This window comes from Gouania willdenowi, chromosome 9 (genome assembly GCF_900634775.1).
Source record: "Gouania willdenowi chromosome 9, fGouWil2.1, whole genome shotgun sequence".
Lineage (NCBI taxonomy): Eukaryota > Metazoa > Chordata > Actinopteri > Blenniiformes > Gobiesocidae > Gouania > Gouania willdenowi.
The window spans coordinates 6,656,631-6,672,913 of NC_041052.1; the positions used below are offsets into that span (position 1 = coordinate 6,656,631).

Here is a 16,283-nt window from a genome sequence, read left to right on the forward strand (position 1 = left end):
CTTTTAGCAGGATTATATCAAAAGTACGAAACTAATTTTGACAAAATTTTAACCAAACATAGTCCTTACACAATGGAAGATTCCATTACATTTTAGAGAAGTAAAAATGACAGCGAAAACATTATTGTATTGCGTAAACTACCAAATAATCAACTTGTACAAATCTCAAATTCACCAATTTAATGAAACTCTACACTATTTTTATAGTTTATATCACATGAATGCAGTCATTTCTATTTGCAAATTGTGGAAAGAACTTCCACAAATTTCTTACAAACAATTCCACAAAATTCCTCTAAATTACACAAAATTGGTTACTAATTAAAATCAAGATTTTTTTAAGCGAAGATCCGGCAGAGACTGAAAAACTAGTGCACAACTAAGTAAAAAAAAAAATTTTTTTCTACCTAAAAATGAGGCCCACTTGAGATCAAACTGGTTCACGTTTGGGCCCTGAACTAAAATGAGTTTTGACACCCCTGGTTGTGATTCTGTCCTGTCACCCTTTGCTTTGCCCTTCAACAGAAAAGTAACATTGCTAGGCAAGCCAAAATGCACAGAGCATATCGAGTAAAATCTACTACTTAATTCTAGTTGTAAAAATACGATCACTCTGATTAAGTTAAATTAAAAAAGGTTGTTACTCTGGTTCATTTAATTACCAGAATGTTTCATTCAGCCTTGCAGTCCATCCGAAGATAAACTGAGCCATCACCTCTCTCACCCACACTCATAAGTCAAATGCGGTTGTATATAAAGACGAACACACTTACACACTTACACACACACACACACACAATCAAACACACACAGAGAGAGAGGGGGAGAGAGAAAGGAGATAGCAGTACTTGCTCCCATATGTGAGCAGGGAATGCAAGTAAAAAAGGGAGGGATCAAATAACTAACAGCTAAACACAATACATGGCCGTTTTCAGTGATCCCTCTTCAGGTGAGGTGGTCTCAAGTCAAGAGAAGGCTGGCTGACTCAATCCTGGGGAAGAAAGACCTCCACGCTGGATGAAGGTGGAGTCATTTGAGGGGAGCTGAGCAGTGGAGGAGGACAGATGGATTATCTGACATGCGCCTGGATAGACTGACGTTACTATTTAAGACTAACCTTCTTCTTCCTGTACACTGTGGAGTCTGATAGCTTTCTAAGCAGGTAGATGTGTTGGATGCTGCTTTGTCTCTCACTGGGACATAATTTGCTGCATTTTTTTTTTACAAGTTTCCTTCTTGGATAATGAGATTTCTTTTTTCAAAAACATGTTTTTATTATTTAATTGAGCAATTAGGTTGAATTGATCTGGCAACACCAACAATTCCACAAAAAACTGGAGAAATGCTGGATTAACATCTTCATAACTTTGCTTTATCAGACTTTCTGATAATTGGCTTTTCTACAGTGAGTAGAGACCAGAGCAACTGCTGCAGTTTGCAGTGACTTTGCAAGATTTTACTTAGAATTAATCTAATATTCCATCGAGGTGTTAGAAAGGTGGACTTGAAGAGCAGCACTAGTTTGGACTGTGGAGGGCTCTTCTCCTGCCCTCTCAGGATACTCCTGCTCCCAGCAGCATGTCCCAGGCTCCGAGGCTGCTTTTGGTCCACCTCACAGCTCACTACCATGATCAGATGGGCTGCTGGAGGGAGTAAGGCTGCGTCTGCCTCATCTAGCTCCACGGCTCAGCTAGGGGCTGGTTGTGGCTCTGGGACCGTCCTAAAGCAAAGGTCATCAACACTGTCATCATTTCCAGTCCTGCTAACCCTGTTGGCATTCTCCTTGGCCTTACGGGTGGCCGCGTGCCATGAGCTCCACAGAGACAGACCAAGGATCTCATTCCAACCAACTGTCAGATCTCCACTGAACATTTCAGAAACTGGACAGAGCTACAGACCAAGGGTCACTGGGGGGGTCCTTGGCCGGACTGGGGGACCACAGGGGAGGCATGTGCGCAGCTATAACCATCTACAAGGGGACATTCGAAAGAGAAAGTTGTTCTCCTTCCAGAAGTTTTTCCTGAGAATTGATAAGAATGGAAATGTCAATGGAACCAAGAGCAAGGACGACCCGCTCAGTAAGTAAAGTACCTGATGAATTTATCTATTAGAAACATCTAAAAACAAATCTACACGTTTGAATAAATGCATTCATAATTAAAGCTTTGCATACTTAACACAATATAAATAATACATTTTTGAATTTCAATATAAGACCATAATACAAAAAAAAAAAAAATCAATCTGATTGGTTGATTGTAAATGGATGACATTTTTTTCTAGAGAAATCCAAGTGTAATTTGGTGTGAATGTTCAAATATTCCAAAACATTCCCATATGGAGTCGTCTTTTTGTTTTAAACCAGACATCCCACTGATATCTCTCCTGTCCAAACACTCAGCACAATGATGGTAGCTCTCAAATGGAGCAGGAGCAGATATTGCAGTTCCTTATCAGTCAGTCTTCACAGCCCATGGTAAACGGGACCAGATAACAAACACAGGAGAACAGGGGGAGGACGTGAATGTCAGTCTCATTGATGCTTTTAGACTCTTTCAGCTTTTCACTCTGTGCTCCCCCTCCCTTCCCCTCCAACCCCCCTCACTCTCCCACTCAAAGTGCAAGCATAAAGCAAATTACACACACCGCCCGTCACAGATCAGACATTTGTTTAAAGCAGTTGGACGCGCTCACTTGGGGAAACATGTAGTTAAAGTGATTGCACGTTGTATGTTTCAGTATATCAGTAGGTAAATGATCATTCTCATTTGTCCCACAGCATTCCCACTGAGCTTCGTGTGTGTGCCCATCAGCCAGCAGGCGCTCGCATGCTTCAGTGGGTGTGTGATCATATAGTAGCCAAAAACAGCCCATGTGCTGGGCTATTACAACACACTTGCATGTCTCCCTCGTTGTCACATGTTTCTTCTCTTTCTTCTTCTTCCTCATCCCCAGAGTTAGCGTAAATGAAACCTTTAATGTTCCTCTTGGGAGAGTTAAAGCACACATTAAATCAAAAGGGCAGGGGAAAAGCACAAAGTGGCTGAATGTCAGGGGAGATGTTTGTTTTGACAAGGTCATGACAGAAGCAGCTTTATTTCCTGACCATAGTGATGCCTTTACTGCTGCTGTTGTTAAAAGTTTCTTTTAAGTTGTAAAACTGAAGTGGCACAAGGATGTCTGAGCCGTTTCATCAGAATCTTGCTAGTGTGAACTCATCCTAAAGTTTATGTGCATTTGGCAGATGATTTACTTCTCCGTCTCCATTTTTTTGTTTTTTAAAAAAAACAAAAAAAAAAAAAACAAGTCACAAATTCACATTTTAGGAGAGTGTTGTATTTTTCAAAGGTCAGTTGAAATTAGTAGGGGATCAAACGTCAGGGAGGGAAGTGAATGGGAGGTTCTCTGGAGGCACAAGTTCATGAATGACATGCCTGAATATCATTGTGGCCACATCAAAGCAGTGAATATGCAGTATCAATGGTGGTGCCATCAAAAAGCTGTCCTAAGAGGGGGGGGGGTCTGTGGACACTGTGTGTGGATTAGATGCGGTACTATCAGGTTCACATGGTAAAGGATACTACACAAGAGCACCTTCAGTCTATGCTACGGCCCCTGGGGCTAGACATGATCCCAGGACTGACGGCCTTTGTTGATTGTGGACGGTCCCTTGATGTGACAAATATCACGTTTTCCTTTTCTTTTCTTTTTTTCTGACAAAAGGACAGTGAATCCTCTCCAAGATTGGAATCCAGAAAAAGGAAAATGCATCATGAGAGAAAATGCTATTTGACAGAATGTTGCAACACTCAAGAGTCGTATTAAGTGGGCAGGCTTTTGGTTTTGGGTGCTGCTTGTGGCTCTGCTAGGACGAGGCTTACTGTCTGTTAAAGTGCCGGTATCCAGCCTCCCACAGATTTATGGGGATGCCAGTGCAAAACTGTCCCACATGGCTTTCCAACCAGTTGGGATCTTGTGCTGAGGTTACAGAGAGGAAGAGAGAAAATGGAGGGAGATCATCTTAGTCAGTTAAGGAGCAATAGTCAGCCTAAAACACAATGAGGACACATACAAGCAGTTGAGTGAAATTCTTCAATGACATTGGAAATAGTCAATTACATTTAAGATTTTATCATTTTACCACTTGCTGTGTGTGTTAGAGGCTGCTGTAGCAGTTAACATAAGATGCTTTTTAATTCAATGGGCTAATTCAAAAGGTCATATTACACAAACATGAATGAATGAAGGTAGCCTACTGTACATAATGTAATCTACATGATGTAGGGGGAGTGGTTAAGGACGCTGGGCTTGTAATCGGAGGGTTGCCGGTTCAAGCCTCACCGGGGCCGTCACTGTGGGATGTTGAGCAAGTCCCTTAACCCCGAACTGCTCCCCAGGCGCCGCAAAATGGCTGCCGACTGCTCCTCAGGGATGGGTTAAGTGCAGAAGACAAATTCCAATAATGTACTAACATTACATGGTCAATTAAAGGCGAAAGCCCGATTTAATCTTAATCTTAATCTTAATGTCGGCAACAGGTGGCCTGGGGACCGGATGCGGCACTTGGTCGATTTTTGTGCAACCCCCAAAGTAAACGCACAAGTATGATGGCCATGGTCCATCATACCTACAAGAACTCATCCCTCTCCAAAGCTCTACTCGCACCCTGAGATCATCCAGTGGCCAGCTCCTCCAGGTCCCCTCCACTAAGCGCTGAACCATGGGGGATAGAGCCTTTTGTTCAGTTGCACCCCGGCTCTGGAATAGCCTCCCTGTGGAGCTCAGAGGAGTGCAGAGTCTGGACTCATTTAAAGCTGAACTAAAGACACATTTATTTAGGAAAGCTTTAAAGTGTTAAATCTTGTGTAGTTGTATTGTGTTTTTAAATGTAGCACTATAAGATTCCTTGGAATGAAAAGTGTTTTGCAAATTAAATGTATTATTACAAAATGACTCCAGCAATATGCAAAACAGCAACAAAAATACAGAAAAAATACTTCAAAAAATAAAAATACAGAAAAATGCACTAAAAACAAAAACAAAATACACAAAAACACAAAATGACAATAAAAATACACAAGATAAAAAAAAAAATATACAAAATAACAACATACACAAAAATGACCCCAAAAACACAAAATTACAATAAAATGACTTCAAAAAATCACGAAAATATACAAAACAACAACAAAAGCACACAAAAATGACCAAAAAATACACAAAATAACCAAAACACGCAAAAAAAAAATGTTTTCCCCCTGTGGTCTTTATTAAAAATGCTAATATGAATGTTGATAATGTGACCCTCGGATCAGACAAACACATTTTTGTGGCGATCACTGTGATAGCTCATCTCTAATGTAGAGTCTGAGGACATGGGCTAAAAGAAGCAAACTATGACTATAACCTGAAAAATTCAAATACAATCAATGGGAAGCAGCCATGTTCAGCCAGATGTTAAGTCAAGTTGTTGATTCCGATGCAGTGTTACGTTGCCTGATATCTGATTTCTATAGGTTTTTGTAGTGCTCATCTGTATATTTTCTTGGATATTGTTTTATTTATTACTACAAACAACACAAAGGTGCATGTTGGAGCTACTTCTGACGTGTCTGGAGTTGTTATTGCAAGCTTTTGTTGGACCGTTGGCAGCACTGTTTACGTACAAAATGCGACAGATCACGCTGCACGACATAAGTGACTAGGAGAGCGAGTGGACGAGTCTAGAAGGACATCAAAGTGATTTAGAGGTGGAAAAACCGCCAGAAAGGAACTCATGGGTGCAGTCGCCAGCAGCGCTAATGAAATGGCCTGGCGTCAGTACAAGCGTCTGGGGTGAGAAAAATGGCCGCAACTGTCTCTCCGGGCTGAGCAGGGTCTTCCCAGTCCTGGCTGTTCTACAAGGACTTTTAAAGAAAGTTACCTGTATAAATCTGTAGTATCATATATGAACTTGGGATGGAACTTGTAGTAATATTTACTACAGAATACCCTTTGAATCTGGAGAGCACTAAATGATGAGTAGATTTTCTCCAAAATGTTCAGCCAGAAGCTGATTAATCTCTTCCTTTGTTCCATATTTACCACAGAAGATCCAGCCAGGCTGTGTGTGCAAGTAAAATGCAAGTGCATGTCCACCTGCTACGAGGAACACTAAGTGTTTGCATATTTGCGCGTGTTTGAGTACATTAGCGCGTGAGCATGTGTGTGTATACAACCTGTCTCGCCCCTGCCTCCGGTGGCTGACTTTGATCAGTGATCATTACAGCCTTTCTAATCCTCGCTCTACCCCCAGTCTCACTGTCATGGCTTCTCTGTCCTCCTCTGTTCTCCTTCCTTTCATCCCTCCCATGTTTACAGAGCAGCTAGAGACTGCCATAGATTGTCTTACATCCTCACTCCGTACCCGACATTTGATCCCATACAGAAAGCAGCACTTCTCAGATCTTCAATGGCCGTTGTGTCACAGTCCCCACCATCGCCTCGCAGCTTCAGACCGGCCACAGCCCCGAGGTGCCACCGTTTGAACTAGAAACCGATACAGCGAAGACCACTGGGTTGAGCAGATAACCTGCTGTAAATTTTAGAGAGATCATTCATTTGGGGGAACACCTGCACCCTCCACTGACTGCTCACCCCCCCACCCACCCAGTCACTGCAGAGTAGGTCAGACAGTCGACAAGGTTGCCACACAAACAGTCATCAGACAGAGGAGGGGCTGCTGATCAAAGGATGTCGTCGACTCCCCACAGTTCACGCCCTCATGCTGATGTGTGTGAGTGAGAGAGTTTGTGTGCTTATTGGGATAACACGACGACAGTTCACAGGAAGTGGAAAAGGATGTAAAGGAGGGCGGCATGAAATCAAACATGCCATGGGAACCAATGGGCTACACACACACACACACACACACACACGAACGAGCGAGATGAGTGTTTTCTGTGGGACACGTAAGGTAGTTACATCTGTTCGACCTCTGATACCAAGACCACACAAATAACCAGAGCTGTCTGCAGCAAAAACATGCCCTTCTTACCTGAGCTATAAATTAGGCTTGTTTTGAGACGCCTGAAACATTAGTCAACTTGAAAACCCAAACAACAAGCGGAACATAAACAAGCTGAAACGAGGCAGCAACGTCCACCTATTAATTTTCAGACTGAATGAACAGCACAGCTGGAATCGGTTAAATAGAAATATCAACTTCATTTGCAACTTACAAAGTTTTAAAGTCTTTCCACTGGCTCCCAGTCAGCTTCAGAATAGACTTTAAAGTTCTGCTGCTAGTGTATGAATGTGTGAGTGGGTTTGGTCCAGAATCCATCAGTGAGATGTTAATCAGGTATGAACCCAGCAGGTCTCTCAGATCAATCGAAACAGGTGAGATAGTGGAGCCCAGAGTTCACAGCAAACATGGTGATGCTGCCAGGGAAAAGAGGACTGTTGACATCAAGTACCTTGAGTCTAGATCTTTAAAAGCTAAAGACCAAGTCTGAAACCTTGGTGTTCTGATTGACTCAGATCTGACATTCAGCAGTCACATTAAATCTATCACAAACAGCTTTCTACCACCTGAAAAACACCTCCAGAGTGAAAGGTTTAATGACTCAGAAAGATCAGGAGAAACTGGTCCATGCTTTTATCTCCAGCAGACTGCACTATTGTAATGGTCCTCATCAAACAGCTAAAGCTGATTCAGAATGCTGCAGCTTGGGTCTGAACCAGAACAAAAAAGTCAGAGAGCACATTAGTCCAGTTTTAAAGTCTTTACACTGGCGACCAGTCCGCCTCAGAATAGACTTTAAAGTTCTGCTACTGGTGCATTCATCTTTCAATGGTTTGGTCCAAAAACCATCAGTAGCTGCATTTCCAATACCCTTGTAAATGCGTAAAATCCAAATAGCACAATAGAAAATGATAATTGAAACATCTGAATTTAGAAAAAACACTCAAATACAATTAAAAAGTTTTTACGCTTTCATGGAGGAATTTCAGACGTCTTCATACTGAAATGTATTGCAAAAGCGAAATGGAAGCAATTTTTCTGCAATTACATGTCACAGGAGATGTTTCTGGTCACATGACTACTTCTTTCAGAGAAAACAAGGCACAGTATGTGTGGTCAGAAGAAGAGACCGAGACATTTCTCAGCATTATACTCACATTAGACAGCAAACAACAAAGGAACATTATAAAGAGGTTTTAAGAATCCATCTTCCTTCAGCAAAGTCTCGTGGGGTGAGATTAGTTACGAGGCTCTTGCCCAAAACAAGCTTTAATGGAAACTTTCAAAACGCAATTTCACTGTGTTGAAAATTTAGAAACATTACTTTCATTTTGCAAAAAACTGTAATGGAAACCCAGCTACAGAGATGTTAGTCAGGTATGAATCTAGCAGGTCTCTCAGATCTATGGACACAGGTCAGACAGTAGAGCTCAGAGTTCACAGCAAACATGGTGATGCTGCATCGAGTTGTTATGTTATAAAGAAGTGGAAGAAACTGCCAGCAGAGCAAAAGTCAGCATCACATGGGAACATTTTTAAATGAAAATTAAAGGCACTCTTTCTCTACTGCGTATGATTGAGAGGGAGATTTTTTTTGTTGTTGTTGCACTTTTTAAATCATTCAAAGCACATTGAATTGTCTTGTGTACGAAATGCACGATACAAATAAATTTGCCTTGCAACAAATTCCCACACATTCCAATTGTCAACAGTCATTCACCTCTGTCTTCTCATATCATGAAGGGCTTACTATTTATGTATTGCTTTTTCTAAATGTGAATATTGAAAGTAAACATCCTAACTTTACCATTTTGCTGAATTCCAGGTATTCTGGAGATCACCTCGGTGGATGTTGGAGTGGTAGCCATCAAAGGATTAAACAGCAACTATTATCTGGCCATCAGCAGGAAGGGAGAGCTTTACGGATCGGTTAGTATCCAAGCCAGAGGTCAATCTTGATGCTTCAGCGAGAGAGAGAGAGAGAGATAGCCTTAGATTCTTCAGCTTCCATCGAACCTCAACCTTTCCTTTCTTCTCAAACTGTTTTGGTTAACTTGAAACCATTAGTAGACATTTGTTTGGCATTAGCAGAGTATGCTATGTGTATTTTTAAATGGTGAATAAGCACAGCACAAACAAAAACCACAGAAATACATGTGTGAACCTCGCCCGCCTGGGTTATATCACACAAATATGATTCCTGTTGTGTTTGCAGAGAGACTTTGGCATCGACTGCACCCTGAAGGAGCGGATCGAGGAGAACGGCTATAACACGTACGCTTCAGCCGAGTGGAGGAACAAGAAAAGGCAGATGTTTGTGGGTCTGAACGTGCACGGAAATCCCATAAGAGGAAAGAAAACTCGCAGGAGAAACACAGCCACTCACTTCCTTCCCATAATGGTTTGAAGTCACCTGAGGCGACAGAGAGAAGCCCAGCAATGGACAAAGAGATTACCACGACCCACAAGCTGTAAAGCAAACTATTGAAAATGACTCCTTTTGGACTGAAAGGTTTTCAACGTCAAATGAACAAGTAAATTGTGCTCCAGAGTGAGTAATGTTGGATATGAGTAGGTGATGTTTGTGCTTTCATTGCCACATAATGTCTTTCTTTTTCCCGCCTCTGTGTGCCAAATAGCTGTTCAAACTAATGAGCTGTAGTATACGCAGACATATCTCAAAATGTTATTTATAATTCATATTATGTGAGACATTTAAAAGCAGGTATCTGAAAAGCATTCAAATATGGAAAATGATTGGTTTGTTTGTCATAAAAAAGGATACAACACGTTTAGAGCACAAGTTTGATTCTTATACTACGTTTTCTTCAATCCGTATGGTCGTGATTTATTTATTTTTATGAGATATTTAACTGGGGGAGAACACAAAATTTCTTTAAATTTAATAATTTTTATAGGAATTTCTGGTATGTGAAAAATAAAATGACAATTTTTTTTCCTCCAGCCATCATTGGTCTCCCTTCTATCACCAAAAGGTCTAAGAAAGCTGCGGGAAAAAAACCTTAAGATGTATCAAAGGTGGTGAAAAATGTTCATGGCAAATGTTCTGGTCATGGTAAGTCTGTTCTTATCTAGCTCTGTGATTTTGGAAAAGGACAAAGGTTAACAAGTCATTCGCAGCCAGATGACCCATGTGGCAACCATTGCACTAATGATTAGTTCCCAAACTACTTGGAAACATACTTGACAGACCACAACAAACATTCCCTTTAAGACATGTAGATGCTAATGTAAATTCCTAATATCACTGTAAAAAGCTCTTTTATTCGCTGATGATTGGCGAAGGTTTGTAACGACAGCTGCTTGAAGCACCTGCTCATAATAGGCTACGAGCTTTGTTAGTCATGCTGAACAACTCCACTAGTAGACATTAGTGAAAGGAATGAGTGAAAAAGGGCACAAATGAAGGAATAGAGAAATTTGACCCAATTCTGACCACCCACTTCCCTTAGAAATGATCTACAAACACTAATCAATGACAGCCGCTTCAACGCCTGATCAAAAGACTGGATAAACACCAACACGACGACCTTCCAGGCCTAATTCGCTCTTATCCAGAGTTTTATCTGAGGACTGGCGTTAAAAAATAAGGTGAGAAAAGCACCACAAGTGGACAAAGCCTTTGTATTCATATTCATTTCTTTATTTTGAACGTGTAAAAAAGAAAACAACAAAAACAGACAGTCAGACAAAATACAGTCAACCATGTGTTAAAAAAAGAAAAAAAACAAGGAAGGTGAAATGTTGTTGTTTATTTGACAGGGTCAGGGACAATGTACATTCATCAACATTACAGTAAATTTTCATCAGCTGTCCCTGGACAGCTGTTATAAGTCACCCTTAAAATAAAATCTATCAACATTAAGACAATAAAAAAAAAATTCTAATCTCGCTGGAACTATTCAGGAACCAGTTGGAACCAGTTGTTCTTAGAATATACTAACTCCAATAAATTCTGGCTAATTATATATATGTATATAAATATACACAATATATTACTTACATTACAGTACAGTATACAAAAAAGACAGCATAATTCTCTAACCATTATATCGTCCTGAGTTAAACTGCTGCTCTTCATCCATGTTAGTTATTCCCTTTATTTGATAGACATCACAATTACATTAGTTACCCAGATGTATTGTTTTGAGTGTGTTAGCACATGCTAATTTACAACACCTGTCAACACATGTTTATTTAATATTTGTTTCTTTAATTGATCTGTGATACCATCCCCCACTTTGAACCCCTGAGATTTACGGGCACATTCCTTTAGGTGTCATTCTGACAATGTATATATACAGTATATACATCCAATAATAGTTCCTGTGCCTCTGTTATATACATGGATGCATGGGTTACACATTTCCTGATTGGGTAACACGCTGGCACTTCTGCCCCTCTGTGGGGGGCACCTCCGGAGAATTCTTTTGATATTAGGTACATTCGGTAAATGTTGCTTTTGTTGTTACAGTAAAGTAAGACTGATCTTTATAAACTTTCCAAAGGTATTATGAAAGTGTTCTGACCTTTTATTTTTATCTTCCAATTCAGAGGAAAATAAAGACAGATGAATTAACTCGCCTGGGGTAAAAAAAAAGAAAAAAACAGAACAAGCAGCTCAAACTTTCCCCCCCTTTAAATGTTCTGAATAGGCTGAATGAACACATTAAAGTAATGGCTAGGACTTGCCTTATGTTGTGTAGGCTACTCCTAAGTTGAGCTCAACTGTGCACATCCCTTACAAATCTCTCTTTCTCTGTCACTCACACACACACAGTTTAACCATTTGTCGCCTTCTGTATTCCTCCAACTTGTGGATGTTTGAACTCCATCCAAGTCACCAGCATTGAGGGAAAAAGACAGTAATAATGCAAAATAGGTGCAGAGATTTTTTTTTTTTTTTTATCAAAGCGGGTCTTTGCATTTCAGGCACGAGAATTCTTTGTGGCATAATGTGATCCAGCTTTTGGAAACAAGTGGAAAATGACTGGAGGCTGAAACAACTAATGAATACTTATTCTAAGATGGTTGGTGCAACACATGTTTGTAGTGGGCAGTGCTTTATTGTTGCTGTCGCACAAACATTAGTGCAAACCATCAGAGCAGTTAAGATTGGTTTGGTTTTCCTCCAAAAAATTATTTTTGAACTAAGAGCTCTTTATGAAATGGAATTTGATGACAATTTAAAGAACATTAGTAGAAATTCTGCTTTCTTAAGGTGCGTCAGTCACTACCCTAAAGCTTTAACATTTATGGTAAATCCACATTAAAAGTAGTTGCAAAATTGACAACAGATTCTTATTGTTAACATGTCCTAACATAAGATAATTATATGTCAGAGGAAGAAGAACTCTAAAAACATCAGCATTAGTTGAGATCTGTGGGAATTTCTGCCACATTTGTGAATGATCAACATGTGTAAAGGATGATATGGCTGCTGTAAGGCATTTAGTTTGTTAGAAATACTAATTTAAAGTATTTAAGTCTATGCATCTGTGTTTTGGACATCTTAAAAAACAAAAACAAAGGATGACATGACTATTAGAGGTTTGTCGTGGTAAAACATGTATGTGCTTTTTAGATCTGAGCAGGGATTTATATTGTGTAAAGACCTGAACAAATATTTCAGATGTAGATCTCAGTCCCTTTAAATTCACAAATTTAATCAAACAATTCACTCCTGCTATTTAAATTTCTGTTGACAGTATCTGATTTCAGATCTCTTATAACAGATGTTGGTAGTGTTACACTGAAATAAAAAATAAAATAATTTAAGTAGTTACTTGAAAATATCTGATAACAGCAACACCGCACTGTATGCACTTCCTAGTTCCCCAACATTAAAACATTTTATTTAAAAATGCTTTGAGGCACTCAGACACTGTGATTAAAACAAATATAAATCAGAAAAAAAGCAAAGATAAGTATAAAAGGCAGGAAAATGTTATGAATGGATGGTTAAATGTTAAGCTGAGTGAAACAGGCGAGTTTTGAAGTTATTTTAAAGATGGGAGGTTGGTGCAGTTACGAATGAGTTGGAAGGGAGTTCCAGTGGGTGGGGGCAGCGACAGATTAAGCTCTGTCCCCCCCAGGTTAAGTGCTTGTACATTGAGCCTTACCTTGAGTTGAGTGGTTGCCATATACACCACAGACTGTTGAGACCTGGCATAGAATGCACTGATTCTTGTACACGCAGTCCTCCATGTAACATGTTGCAATTTAAAAGGTTGTGTTGCATAAGAGCTTAAGAAATAATTTGTATTGTTTAAGCAAGTCTCAACTGTAACAAAATTGGTTAAAAATCATGGTTAAGTCCTGATTTTTCTGTGGCTATTTCTTTATATACAGTACATCAGCAATTCATAAAAATGTAGAAGTGAGTTGCATCAGTAGTATTTCAGTGTTAAACTTAGTTAGTTGAATACTTCTAATACTAATTACATTACAGTTTCTTTGCAGCATTGTCTCATGTTTAAACATTGGCACTTAGCCTGTGTTGAAAACGTGCGAGAATATAACTAGTTTACAACAGCAAGGCCACTTTGTAGGTTTCTCTCTTTGCTTTACGTTTGACACGTCTATATTTTGAGTTTTTCTTGTATTCAGTTCAATAACAAGATTTACCAGCAAGTCTATATAGAAACATTGAGTTCTCCATCTAAATGTCAGTCATTCACTTTTGTCTGTAAGGAGAAAACAACCTGGTGTAAAGGCACTGACTGGTTTAAGTGCACACTGATTGTACATATCACTTTATTCCAAAGCGACATGAGCATTTAGGGTCAAAAGACTTGTTCAATAGCCTACAGCAATGACCCTGGTTGGATTAGAACCAGTGTGCATTTACATGACCTTAATATGTAGTCAGTGCCACTACAGTCTGCCATTGTTGTGGTTTTACACTTTTAAACTTTAGTTTATTTATCTCCTATAGTTACAAAATAAGTTTTTTTATTGTGAGCGGAGTAGTTCAGTATGTTGTGCCATTTACTTTATTAGAAAATCTTCCACTTTTAATTTAAAAATGTATTCTTGTGTTCTCCAAGTTATTTATTTTCTACCAGTTAGGTTTTATATTTACAATGTCTATAAGGATATTAGGAGTCATCATCAATGGTTCATCTGGTTGATTATTTTTGTGCAATTTGTTGAAGATTGGTTTAAAAAAAAAAAGTTGTAGGCCTTTTTTACGTGTTTAAATACAGTATTCATTTTTCAACTACCATGGAAAGTCGACCATGTTGAAGTGGCAAAGCCACATTTGTTTGGATTTTTGTAATCTTCACTTACATTTGTGTGATCAAAAACACTTATTTTTACACAATTTTTTGAAGATTTGAAAATACTTTGCTTTTTCGATAATTTTTTAGAACACATTATTTTTGTGTTTTTAAAACCCATGAAAAACAACTTTGAGAAGAAAAAAATCACTTTAAATTACAAAATTGAGGGAAAATAAAACTTGCAATTAGACTTTAAAATCATTTTACATTTGTTTTTAGCTAGACACAATGTAAAAAATGAAACAAGAAACTTTAACATTTTAACAAATATAACATTACCATTATAGTAAAATTATATTAAAGATTCTGAACCAAAGTTTTAAAATGTCAATGTTAATTTTATTTTTAGAGAAAAAATGTTTGTTGGCTACAGAGATACAAAGTCCAAATGTTTCACAAGAAACAAATTGGCAAACTGTTTAATCCAGGTTTCAAACAGGGATTAATTGGTTAAATGTAAAATTTAAAAAACATTTTGTGATCATTTATGAACTAGTAAACATAGAAAATCATGTTAAAACCAGCATTAAAGTTTAGTGTAAATCACACTGAAGCACAAGTCACCAGAAGCACTTGGTATCAAATCAAATGAAGTTTATTCGTCACATACACAATCATGCACAGTACAATGTGCAATGAAATGCATTGTGTGTCACTCTGCCAGGTACTTGCACCAGTATAAAAACCTAATAATAAAATACAGTAAAAACAGTGTAAATACAATACAAAGTAAATTGTGCTGTGCCAAATGGGGAAGAGAAATACAGACCAGTGGTTGAGGATTTGGATGGCCTGGGGGAAGAAACTCCTCATCCACTTGGTTTTAGCCTTCAGGCAGCAGTGGAGTCTCCTTGAGGGAAGTAATAAAACAGATAATAACTAGGGTGAGTGGGCTACCTTAAGATGGTGGTGGTCTTGATTCTGCAGCGTGCGGTGTATATGTCATGTAGGTTGGGGAGAGTGGTTTCGATGATGCGCTCGGCTGAGCTCACTACAAACCTGATAGCCGGTAAGTCCTGGTTGGCGCTGCTCCCCATCCAAGTAATGATTCTCCCTGGAAGGGTACTTTATTGTGCAGAGAAGATGTTCTTGAGGATGCCTTGGGGGGTTGGAAGTCCTGCAGACATCTGAGGTTGTAGAGAGGCTGACGGGTCTTCTTTACCTTGGCATCAATGTGTGAGGACCATGTCAGATCCTTTAAGATGTTGACCTTAAGGTATCTAAAGTTGTTTACCCTCTCCTCTGGTAGGATTCAAACATGCACTCAAATTGCAAGGACTTTCTCCTGAAGTATAATACAATTGATAAATTAACATGTGAACAAATAACTAGGAGTTGGGTTATATTTCAAAATTAAAAAATTACTTTGTTATAAATCAGAAAAAATAACTTTAGTTATGCATCAGATTGATGAAAAAAGCTGGGTTATACATCAGAACAATGTTAAAAAAAAAACTTTGGTTAGTCATCAGAACCATGCAAAAGGCACTTGGGTTGTATATTGGAACAATGCAAAATGAACCCGAGTTAGTCATCAGAACAATGCAAAAACACCTGGTTACACATCGGAACAATGCAAGAAAAGAACCTGGGTTACATATTCAAGCATTTCAACAAGAACTTGGGTTACAGATCAGAATGAGGAAAAAGGACCAGGGTTATTTATCATTACACCAAAAAAGACCTGGGTTAGTCAGAACACAACCTGGTTAGTAATCAAACAACGCAAAAAGGACCAAAAAATGCCTGACCACGTGTCAAAGTGTCCTTGGGCAAGACACGGAACCTTAAGTTGCGCCCAATGGTTGATTAGCACCTGGTAAGGCAGCTCCTCATTGGTGTGTGAATGAGCTTTGAGACAACCTCGGTGGTTAAGTGCTATACATGTGATGTTTATTTACTATCAGAACAATGTGAAAAGGACCTGGGTTTGGCATCAGAACAACGCAACAAAAAAACCTGGGTTAGTC

General features: G+C 39.1%; 1 protein-coding gene across 1 annotated transcript; it reads left to right on the top strand.

Moving 5' to 3' along the window:
* The first annotated feature begins 1,527 nt into the window (after positions 1–1,527).
* Positions 1,528–9,466, top strand: fgf10b (fibroblast growth factor 10b). The gene is made up of 3 exons (XM_028458633.1): positions 1,528–2,078; positions 8,832–8,935; positions 9,222–9,466. Exons 1-3 carry the CDS (start codon positions 1,628–1,630, stop codon positions 9,411–9,413), a joined length of 747 nt encoding a protein of 248 aa, XP_028314434.1. The 5' UTR covers positions 1,528–1,627; the 3' UTR covers positions 9,414–9,466.
* Positions 9,467–16,283: the final 6,817 nt, after the last annotated feature.

Bases quoted from the DNA above. Each gene is read 5' to 3' on its own strand.
- fgf10b (XM_028458633.1), top strand. From the start codon at position 1,628: ATGATCAGATGGGCTGCTGGAGGGAGTAAGGCTGCGTCTGCCTCATCT. The intron at 2,079-8,831 runs GTAAGTAAAGTA...GCTGAATTCCAG, and splicing joins GAGCAAGGACGACCCGCTCA to GTATTCTGGAGATCACCTCG. The intron at 8,936-9,221 runs GTTAGTATCCAA...TTGTGTTTGCAG, and splicing joins AGGGAGAGCTTTACGGATCG to AGAGACTTTGGCATCGACTG.